The sequence below is a fragment of the Puntigrus tetrazona genome, chromosome 19 (assembly GCF_018831695.1).
Source record: "Puntigrus tetrazona isolate hp1 chromosome 19, ASM1883169v1, whole genome shotgun sequence".
NCBI lineage: Eukaryota > Metazoa > Chordata > Actinopteri > Cypriniformes > Cyprinidae > Puntigrus > Puntigrus tetrazona.
The window spans coordinates 15,589,259-15,599,821 of NC_056717.1; the positions used below are offsets into that span (position 1 = coordinate 15,589,259).

General features: G+C 40.9%; 2 protein-coding genes across 2 annotated transcripts in view; both read right to left on the minus strand.

Moving 5' to 3' along the window:
- LOC122323317 (sal-like protein 3) overlaps window positions 1–7,025 on the minus strand; it is a 7,293-nt gene extending 268 nt beyond the window's left edge. The window contains exons 1-3 of the mRNA XM_043217064.1: window positions 6,309–7,025; window positions 1,276–2,577; window positions 1–1,122 (exon numbers count right to left, since the gene is read on the minus strand). Coding sequence (XP_043072999.1) covers window positions 1–1,122; window positions 1,276–2,577; window positions 6,309–6,390 — 2,506 coding nt within the window. The 5' untranslated portion in view covers window positions 6,391–7,025. The remainder of the gene's footprint in view (window positions 1,123–1,275; window positions 2,578–6,308) is intronic.
- Window positions 7,026–9,396: 2,371 nt separating this feature from the next.
- The window catches only part of LOC122323318 (histone-lysine N-methyltransferase SETDB1-A-like), a 5,437-nt gene continuing 4,270 nt past the window's right edge, over window positions 9,397–10,563 (minus strand). The window contains exon 7 of the mRNA XM_043217066.1: window positions 9,397–9,452. Coding sequence (XP_043073001.1) covers window positions 9,397–9,452 — 56 coding nt within the window. The remainder of the gene's footprint in view (window positions 9,453–10,563) is intronic.

Sequence of the window (10,563 nt, forward strand, 5' to 3'; positions counted from 1 at the left end):
CTTCTTCTTCAAATGAAATATCATCAAGACAGTCATCATCATAAGTGCTCATGCTGTCAAAACTCTCCATATCTGTATCTTTCTCATAGATGGCTTCTGCCAGAGGAGTGTTTGGAATCTGCCCACCCATGTGCATGCGTATGTGCTGCTGTAACACAACTGCATTTGTGAACTTTTTCTGACAGATCGGGCATGAATGCTGAATCCGAAGAGGAGGCTTTGCACGGTGAACACCAAAGTGTGTCTTTAAGTTACCCTTTGTGGTGAATGCCCGTCCGCAAACCTTGCATTTAAATGGCCTCTCCCCTGTATGGATGCGGTAGTGCATCTTCAGCGCGCTCTGACAGCTTAGTACGCGGTGACAGATAACACACTGATTGGGCTCCATCATCTTTTTGTCAATGTTTTCCACAAGCTGTTGGAGCTTTGATGTCTCAGATGTTTGCATAGACTCTTGGAGACCACCAAATGGGAACTTGGCCTTGAACTGATCCAAAATGAGTGGAGGAGAAGATGATTTATTATCAGCTGAAAGATCCTCAGTGGACTCAGTTACATTTACCTTAACAGATTTTTCTGTAGACGTGGGATGCGGAAGCAGGATGTTGGGGTTGCTAGCGTTTCTAGTCATACTGTTTGATGGCAGATGCACTTCTTCTGTGTTGAAGCTATGTGTGATCTCTCCTTCTCTGTTTGATTTAGGGGAGGCCTCGATGGTGGACATATCTGTCTCAGTTCCAGTGGGATTGGGCGATGATGGTGCAAGTTCACCTCTGGCTGGCGACGGCCTGTGTGGAGATCTTTCAGAGGGTGTGCTTGTAAATGAATCACTTAAGCTTTCAATAACTGGTACTGTGGGCGGCAACTGCAGACCCACTGAGGACGGCACTGTAGGAAGAACAGGCTTGCTGTCTAACCAAGTAGGTCCCGCCTTCTCCGGAGGAAAAGACATCCCATAGGGGATCCCGGAACTGGTAGGGATATTGTCAAGATATTCTGGGACTGGGTACGGGTTCATCTGAACATGAGGGTACTTCTCCTTGTGCCTTTGGAAGTGGACTTTGAGGTTTCCCTTTGTAGAGAAACGGTTACCACAAATGTTGCATTTGAAAGGTCTTTCGCCTGTGTGCGAGCGCAAGTGGATCTGCAAGGCGNNCGGGTACGGGTTCATCTGAACATGAGGGTACTTCTCCTTGTGCCTTTGGAAGTGGACTTTGAGGTTTCCCTTTGTAGAGAAACGGTTGCCACAAATGTTGCATTTGAAAGGTCTTTCGCCTGTGTGCGAGCGCAAGTGGATCTGCAAGGCGCTGTCACTGCCGAACACTTTAGCGCAGAACCTACACTTGTGCTTAAAGAACGGGTCCTCGGAACTGGGCTTGCTGTCAAACATTGAGACGCTAGGCAGTTTGCCCTTGCGGTACTTCATCATAGCAGCAAGTGGGTCTAATGCACTGGCAGTGGCTGCGATACTGGCCAGTGGATTGGGAAATATGACTCCATTGGGAGGGCTTTGAGGTAGTAATGGTAGGTTGGCAGAAGGGCTAAGGAGGCTACTCTGGCCAGCTGATAGTGGGCTGGGAGTGCTTATGGACTGGGTGTTACTAACACTAGAATGCGATCCGCTACAGGTGGGCAAGAGAGGGGAAGCCCCGCTGTAGCTGAAGAGATGAGGGCTGGAACTTACGGAAGCAGGGGCACTCTCCAGTGCCCTAGAGCTGATTTGTCCACTGCTTGGCTGGGAAGACAGCAATGGTGGCCTCGCAAGCATAGATGCCTGGGATACAGAAGCCTGCCCATTCACTGCAGAGGGCATGACCCCAGATAATGGAAGTACAGGGGGTGGAGCGATGCCCTGGAAATTGTAAGTGTTAGAGTCAGAGGGCAGGCTTTTTGAGGCAGGATTAAGGGCGGCTTGCGTAGGCTGCCTATTCATTACAGCGACCTGGCTGCGGATCTGCTCAATGAGCTGTAATTGCTGAACCTGCTGTTGCTGCAGCGCCATCAACTGCTCCAGAATCATGGGTATCGCAGCTGAGTTCAGCTTGCCTGCAGACCCTGCACAGTGAATGCTCTGAGAAAACTGAGCAACGGCCACTCGGGTGCTGTGAAGAATCTCCAGGGTCACATTGGTGCTGGGCATGTCATAGTGATTGGTTATAGGTGGTGCAGGCGAAGAGGTGGTGTCTTCATTGTCAAGTGGTAGAGGGCTGAGGTTTGATGTTTTATGCTCGGGCAAACTTATATCCATTTGTTCATTCAGGTCGATGATGTGCGTTTCCTCAGGCATCTCGTCAACTTTCTCAGCCAGCTCAGAGTTGAGCTCACTGACCTCCATTTCTGCTGAGTCACTGTGGGCACTCAAGAGGGACTCTGTCGGCGATCCTCGAGAAATGGCCTTCTCTTCATTGTCCTTTACTATCAACACAGGGGGGTCTTCCGTGCACTTCTGCTGGTGCTCCAGCATTTCGGACCACTTGAAGAATTCAGCACAGCACCTCTCACACACGTGCGTCTCTTCGCCTCCACTGCGGCTCTCCGTGCCGCTGTCCTCCTCATCGCCTTCCCTCAACAGAAGCGCTGGAAGATAAAGACACAGAGAGAAAGCGTGTGAATAGAAATTTCTGAGATGATAGATTTTTCACAGCTATTCTTGGAGGAGTGAACAATATAGATAAACTAAATCAATTGTACCACTTTACCAATTACTGAAAGTCAGCCTCTTTGTGCTCATGCTCCAAAGACTCAGACGATAATTTTCTTTGCACAATCCATCAAATTATGCGACCTATCTATTGAATATACGGGAGCTTAATGAAATTCTATAGGGGATATTGATTTCCAATGTTTTTATACAATTCACAGCTGCACTGTCAGTTGAGGGCAAATTGAGTCTTTGATTGACTAATCTGAACTCTCCATTGCTATCAAACACTCTTATTTCCTGATGAATTTGAAGAACTAATTCCTCTCCACTTGACATTGTTGAGTGAAACAGTTATCTCTCATTGCTAAAGGTGTACAACCTTGACAAAATTGTTTCATCTTTTAAATGTGTAAAAAGCACAATTTAATTCAAATTGTTTTCAATCATGTCATATTTGATCATGAGAAAAGAAGAAACAATCTGTGTGTTTCACTAGAAGTCAAAGTCTTTACAGTGTATTCATCTTTAAATAAATCTGCTTTTTTCTCATCGAATAAGTAAGTTTTATAATAACAAGGACATTATAAAAATGTAAAGGTTATTGTTATTAAACAAGAATACGCAGCTTAAAAAATTTTTTATTTCAAACTAAATTGTAATTATCACAGAAGCCAAAAATGATTATTTGTCATAAAATAAATGAGCAGCATTTAATAAGATGTTTTATTCTGATATTTGCATTTAGATTACATATAAAAGACCCAGGTTACATCAACAAACTGTTATAGGTCATTGGCTCACCGATGAGCGCTTAAGGGGTTGGGTTTGGGTAATTTATGCACTTGTCAGAATTTTTCTGAGGAAAGTAAACGCAAATAGATTTACACATAATAAGCTTAGTCAGATGGCAAAGTTTATGATTCCAAACTGAAAAAAAGTAAGCCATTACTTCCTTATATTTTCTGTCTGTTTGTATTTATGTGTGTGTGTGTGTGTGTGTGTGTGTGTGTGTGCGCGAGCGTGTGCGTTTTCTCTTTTCTTTTTTTAATTTCTACTCTTTCCTTTTTGTATTTATCATTTTAGCATATTCAATAGTAATATAAAATGCAGTGGAAAATGTATTCACTGTATGTTTCTTTATCACGCCTTTTATCCCCCTGATGTAGCCACACTGAATATGTTTATGAAAAGGAATATTGCTGGATAAAAAATTCTGAAAAAGTGACAGTGAGAAAGCGAAATGAGTGGAGAGAGGGTAACAGAATATCTGGAAAAATTTTGTGGTCAGGTGTTGTTGTGTTTCTTCTCAGTTTTTGTGAGCCTTCCTCAGAGTAGTTACAATGTGGGTCATTTGCTCGTCTAATTCCAGTAACTGTGTGGGTGGTCTGAAAACCCTTAACACCGAAAGGTGAGAGCTAACTGAAACCGATCTAGTGAGGCGACCAATTAACTTAAGGCTGTGCTGCAAATCTCAAAATGCTCACAGATTAGTTCACATAAATATAGGCATTTACTAAACAGCCTAAATAGAATTACAAAAAAAAAAATGCTTCGGCGTCCCTAGTGAAAAGACGGACAAAACTGCGTTCATGAGACAGATATAACAAATTCTTAAATTAGAAAAAAAAGACATTATGTGAGGCCCTGCAGCATGAGCCACTGCAAAGATTAAAAAACTTGTGAGATTCCTAGGGTGCTCAGCTGGTAACCGTGGTTTTGGTAGCTAGCTGGATCATTTCGACATGAGACAGACAAAGGTTACCACGTAAGAATAAATTTCTCAGGCCCGAAACTAGAAAGCTAAAATGCTATTAGACAGTCGTTACTGTAGAGGCCTGATGAATGGCATATGAAGGCGAACTGAAAGATGTACAAGGGCAAACACGAAAGTCAAAATGATTGTGCTGACGTCGACAAAAAGAGAGAAAACAATCAGCTAAGTACATATTGCATACATGGATAAAAATTTGATGTCGAATGATTATTATTTATTTTTAATTTTTTTTATTAATTTAAAATAGAAGCATAATTTATCATCAATTCAATTAGAAAACAATAAGCCAATTAGTCTTTAACAGATACAAATTAAAGATGGTGTTAGCTCCCAAGTTACTTTGTTTGTTAGTAGTATTGAAATACACGTTGTGTTCAAACTTTCTCTTAAATTTCTGCACTCATTGGACATATTTTACGTAGAATGCTTGAGCAGATGTTTTATTTTCTAAAAAAAAAACTAATTTGTTGAGAGGTTTCAAAAAAGCTGTTGACTAAAGCAGTCATTTTATTTGATTGAATGTAAAAAAAAAAAAAAAAAAAGGAAACCCTTACTTTATGTAAGGGTTCAAGATTGAACAAAGATTAATTATTTTTACTTAAATATTGTTGCAGCAGGTTTTCATTTGAATCCTTTAATTATTCTTCTAAGAGTTCAGGCCTGATTATAATGAATTCATCTGATTAAAAATGATCTGAAGGACAATAAACGTCTTTCAGTGTCTGTTTTCAAACCATACTCTGATTCTCTTCTTTTAAGTCGATCTTTGTGTCGCAGTAAATACTTTAACGCGATTTAAATGAAGACACAACTTCGACACCAAACCAAGTGTGAGGATTTTTCATGTGGGCACGTAAGTAACTTCATTACCATGACAAAAGGAATTATTCTCACGCAAACAGACGAATGTTGGAGGTTTTGTTTGGGTCTTGCAATGGGACACTTTTGTAGTTCTTTATTTTAGTGCTTTATCAAAAGCACGAATAGATGCACAGCCTCTAATCTGCCGTTACCGATTATAGCCTAATTAATTCATTTTAAATCATGTTAGCTAAATCAATTTTCTTAAAAAAAAACAAAAAACAAAAAAAAACAGGCTAGCCTATATGAAACAAAAATAAATAAATATGGCCTATAGGCCTACGTGTACCGTCTCTAATTAAGCTAATGAAATCGCTGAGAACATTGTAATGCCCTTAAATGCTGAATTACTTTTAATGCATTTAACAGAAATTCTTAGCAAGAAGCTAGAATAGCCTACTGAAAAGACACTAGAAATTACGGCTTCGTTATTTAGAAAAAAAAGGTGGTTGGCTTTTTTGTCAAATGACACACAATGAACGTTTAACGCGAAAATCCCGAAAGCACATATTTGTATGTGTAACGTGCTAGGAGTATAAACGCACTTTACGCGTGTTTTACGATGCACTCTTAAAAATAAAGGTTCGAATAGAATTTTACAAGGAAATCTTCACATGTAACTTTGTATTTGATTCTTTAGAGAACATCTATACGCCGGTGCTTTTAAAACACACGCAAACCTGACATTAAGAACTTTTTCATCTCCAAATGCTCTCCATATACAGTTCTGTTGAACGCAAGAGCCATCGGAGAACCTTTATTATTTTTTTTAAGGGTGTAAAACTTTGTCTCGAGTTGCATCCAGTCCGCTTGAATTGAACGCAGCGAGGTATAAACTTACATCTGCTTACTAAATCGAGTTCTTTTTACTCTAACATGTAATGTGTTCAAAGTGTCCGTTCTATGCCATGCATCCCACAGCGCGTTTTCATCACCGCTAGAAAAGACCCATAAAACATCGCGAAATCCTGACAAAAGAAACTTGTACCTAAAGAGCCGAATGAAAGAGTCGTATTTGAATTCACATACCGTTATCCGGACTTTTGTCCGACTGTGCTCCTTCTTCGTCCGATCTGAGATGCTGAGGTTTTGCTTGCTTTCTTCGGGACATGTCTCTGCGCTTCGCGTCGGCGCTCCGTTCTGCAGAAACATCGGACGCAGGCAGTCCCGTACAGTCCCGGGGTCAGTGAATAAGAGATATTAGATGTTGTTACCGTTGTGCAGATTGCGCATGTCGGCGTTATAATGATAGAGGGTCATGTATTACGTTGCGCTGCATGAGGGATTGGCCGCGAGCCAGTAGACACTCTCCCTGGATATGGAAATGAGGGATGGACTGAGTAATTAGCCCGTTTCACTTCCTCACTTTTCCCCCTTTTGCTCTCTGTTCACGTAGCACCACAAACTGGACGCAAACAAGTGCGTCTACAGCTCTGGTGGCACTTCACATGGCTTAAAGTCCATCCGTAGTTTGTTAAACATCACCGTAAGTACGGAAAACCAGTCTTGTCACGCTCACACGCCTTCTTTTCAAATAAACGACAGCATGAGTTACATTCAAGCACCTTTAAAACAGTGCTCTTTCGACGTGTATTGATTCCGGTTTAAGCATAGCTTTCCATCAAATAAGTTTTGTTTGATTTTTGTATCTACGCAAGAAAAGTTTGTTCTGACAGGCGTGAATCTAGCTAACCTATTATAAGAGCAGTTGCCTCGGTAAATAGTTGGCTGTTATTCGAAGGGTTTGGTTAGTCCGATTAAAGCTTAAAGGAAGGAAGGAAGTTAAAATAAAATTGACGGGTTTTTTNNTAGTGTACTAAATAGACGCCAGCAAACGGTCGCGTTCGCCTGAGGAGGTCACCATAGCAACAGTAGGCTGCTTGAACTCTTTCCGTTAGGATTTGTATGGGACGGTACGTCGACCAAACATAAGCACCGCCACAATTTGTGGCTTTCAATACATGTACGCACAGCAAGTATATCACAAAAAAAGTGTTTTAAAAGTTTTCACGTTTTAAATGTTGTATTACGGAAAAAAAACTATTCGGTTTCATGAGAGGAGCCGGCGTAGAACGCGTTTGAAATCGCCAGAGTTGCACGAGGAACGTCAAGAACGCAGTAGAATTATTCGCACACTGTTTAGAGTATGTTGGCAGCAAACACCGTTCGTTCTGTTCTGTTCTCGGACGGTCCGTCCGCTCTTCGCTCACGCCGAGGACGCATCCTCCATAGTTCATCCGTTTCAAAACTATGCGCGTTCCTGCGGAATCCAGAGTCCCGTAAGGTGCGTGTCTTCGTGTGGGAGCTGAACTGAAACGGGCGTTCGCTGATTTTCTGCTGCAAATGCGCGTGTAAACCCCAGCAGAAGTCCTGGAGAGATGCAGGAGGGCTGCTCTGTGTAAGCTTATTGCATTAGGCGACCACTAGGATATCACAGAACGACGGAGCCCCGTTCAACCTGCTCTTTTTTCTGGTTACTTTTAGCCTAACTTCACATCTGATACGAAACCGACTTCATAAGGATCAAAAAATGAGATATGGTACTTATTTCGTGATCTGCGGTGTGGTGCCATATAAACCTAACACAGTAAACTTCAGTTATGTGTCTATCATGATATTGAGCTGCTCTCAAGGGATCAGACAACATTCACATCTGACCAGTATCGCTGGTGTATAGCGGCCAAAGGGCTCTAAATCAGCGATACATCATTTCCATTACAACACAAGTAGAACAATATATAAGCCTATTGATCGGCGTCTCTGTTACTCTTCTGGTGTAGAGAGATAAGCGCAATATAATTTCGTTTGACCTATCTGTATGGCCAAGTGATGGATTGCCAGGGTAACCGAGGGCTTTTATCACAAAACTCTCCCAATGATGTACTATTGATTGTCCTTAACTAGCTTTTCTGGCAAAAATCAAAAGTCCCTTCCTCGCCATCCTCTTCATTATCAATAAAATTACAAAGTGGTGGGAATTGTCAAAATCCACCCCCAAGGGAAGTCTTTAAAACGGCTGCTGTTATCCCAGCTTTTCTGTTATCCATGCCATGTAGGATTAGGAACAGGCTTTTCAAAATGAAACAAAATGATCAGACGAAGAAGAGCGCCCAGAAGGACAAAATATTTAAAATTCTGCATATGAAACCCTTAATGTTTGTACCTACAGGGAATTTTTGCCTGTGCGGTTGTTAATTGTGTTTTTGTTTTATTTTTCATGCTGTTTTTCTTCACATTCCCCATCTGTTTTCATAAATATGCGACAAGGCAGATTTAAATGAACTAATCATCAAAGACGATCGCTTTTTCTACTCTATATCACCATCTCACCTGGCAATCACAGATTATAGCTCCACAAAAATGCGTATGATGAACATTTTCTCTTTTCATTTAAAATAAATAATCGCCGAAGCCGGTGCAGAAAAACAGTGTTTCAGTTCAAGCGTGCAATTCAAGAGTTGTTTTCCGCTGGAAAAATTCTCCCCAAGCCTGTGTTTGTTGAGATTTATCATTTTCTGTCCATTGAAACAAAATCATGTTTAGAATCTTTTCATGGTCCGTGCAATTTCTCCGTTTCTTTTAGCCCCGAATGCAGCTTTTTAACCAAGAACATATCCCACGGCTAAAAAACATCTTTCCCTACTCTAAACACGATGAAGAGGGTTTGACTCAGAGTATAAAGCACATCATCACAGATAGATCAACAAATGAAGTGTCAGGCCGAAACTACATGAAGAACAAACAAAGCAGAGACGGGCCAGTGAGATGGACAGATGTGAGATAGCACTGTTCTATGTGCCGAGGGCCTCTGGAAATTTCTGATTGGTTTAATTTACCACATCTAACGCGGCTGCTTCTCAAGTCCGCGACTTTTATCTAATGCTGTGAACCTCTATTGATTTCTCTTCTCTATCTTTAATGCAGGACTGGAGCAAAGAGAGCAAAAAAAGCACTTGCTAAATGGAGGACTACTTTGAGATGGCTGCTATTCTCCGGCTTATTGCCTCCTGTCGGCCATGGTTTCACATGAGGTCCGGGGTGTCAGGTCCGCTTCCACCAATAAAGGCTGTGATTGACACTAGCGGGAGAGACTTGAGCTGGGAAAAGAAACTGAATCTCAATGTATGAGGGGTGAGTGAGGGTCTATTGTGAGGCCAGTTGGACCTGATACATCTAAGGCGAAATAAACGTTTTTAGCCGTGAGATACGGGTCCCTCGGTGGAGCCGTGATACGGTCTTGTGTAATAACACTTGTATTTTTTTTACTGTATATACACGAGCAAAGCAGTATGGAGAGCAGCATTTGCACTGCTTTTTTGCCGCGTGCCTCGATACGCAACCGCATGTAGCGATTTCACCCCCGTACTTACGGTCATTTACAAACACTTCTGCAAAAGCGCTTCGCCGAGTACGTACACAAAGTTTTTGCTTTGTAAACAACCTTGCAACGAAGATGTTTCAGTTCTGTTAACCCAAGTCGTCATGACAACAGACTATTTTTATGAAAGACAGCAAATTTTAGGCACAAACAGGATATTATGTATTCTATGTTCTCGAGGGAATAACGAGCAAAAACAAGAGTAAAGCCAGTAAAAACAGTAGTTAATTACTGACTGTGAGTGTGTGCAGTCTGAGATGGCAGAGGGAAGACTTCAGGCGCAAAGTAATTCACTTACATTTATGACCTGAAAAAGAACAGACCCTGCTATTAGCATTTATTGGCATGCTATAGAGGAAAAGCATGTAACAAATGAGTTTAATCTCCATCAGCTCGGATTCTCTGAACGCTTCACAGGAAGTATCTTGTGACATAGGATGCGTAATCTAATCCGAAGGTAAAACTAATGTTAGACGTGGAGAGTCTGTGGATTTAGAAATATGCTATTGAAATTACAAGACGTATTTTATACAAATAATATCTGCGTTTTGGTCGGTAGATCGGCGTTTAATAATGCAGTATTGGTCCTTAGGGGAACATATTAGTAAAGTGAAATACTGCATATGAAGTTATAAGTGTCTTTGCAATTTATATTAAATGTATATGGGTCAGTGACAGATGAGAATGTCTGAGATGATGAAGCTGAGAAATCTAAAAAATACATGTGGCAAGTTAATAGAATTTTTTTAAATTAATTTTTTTAGTTGATTTATTATGATTGTTATGATGATTATTATGACTATTATGTTATTCTGATGTAACCACTATCTAAAAAGCTATCTAAAATAACTTGAATACACACAAACAGTTTGTAAAAAAAAAAAAAACAAGTACATTTTTTTAAAT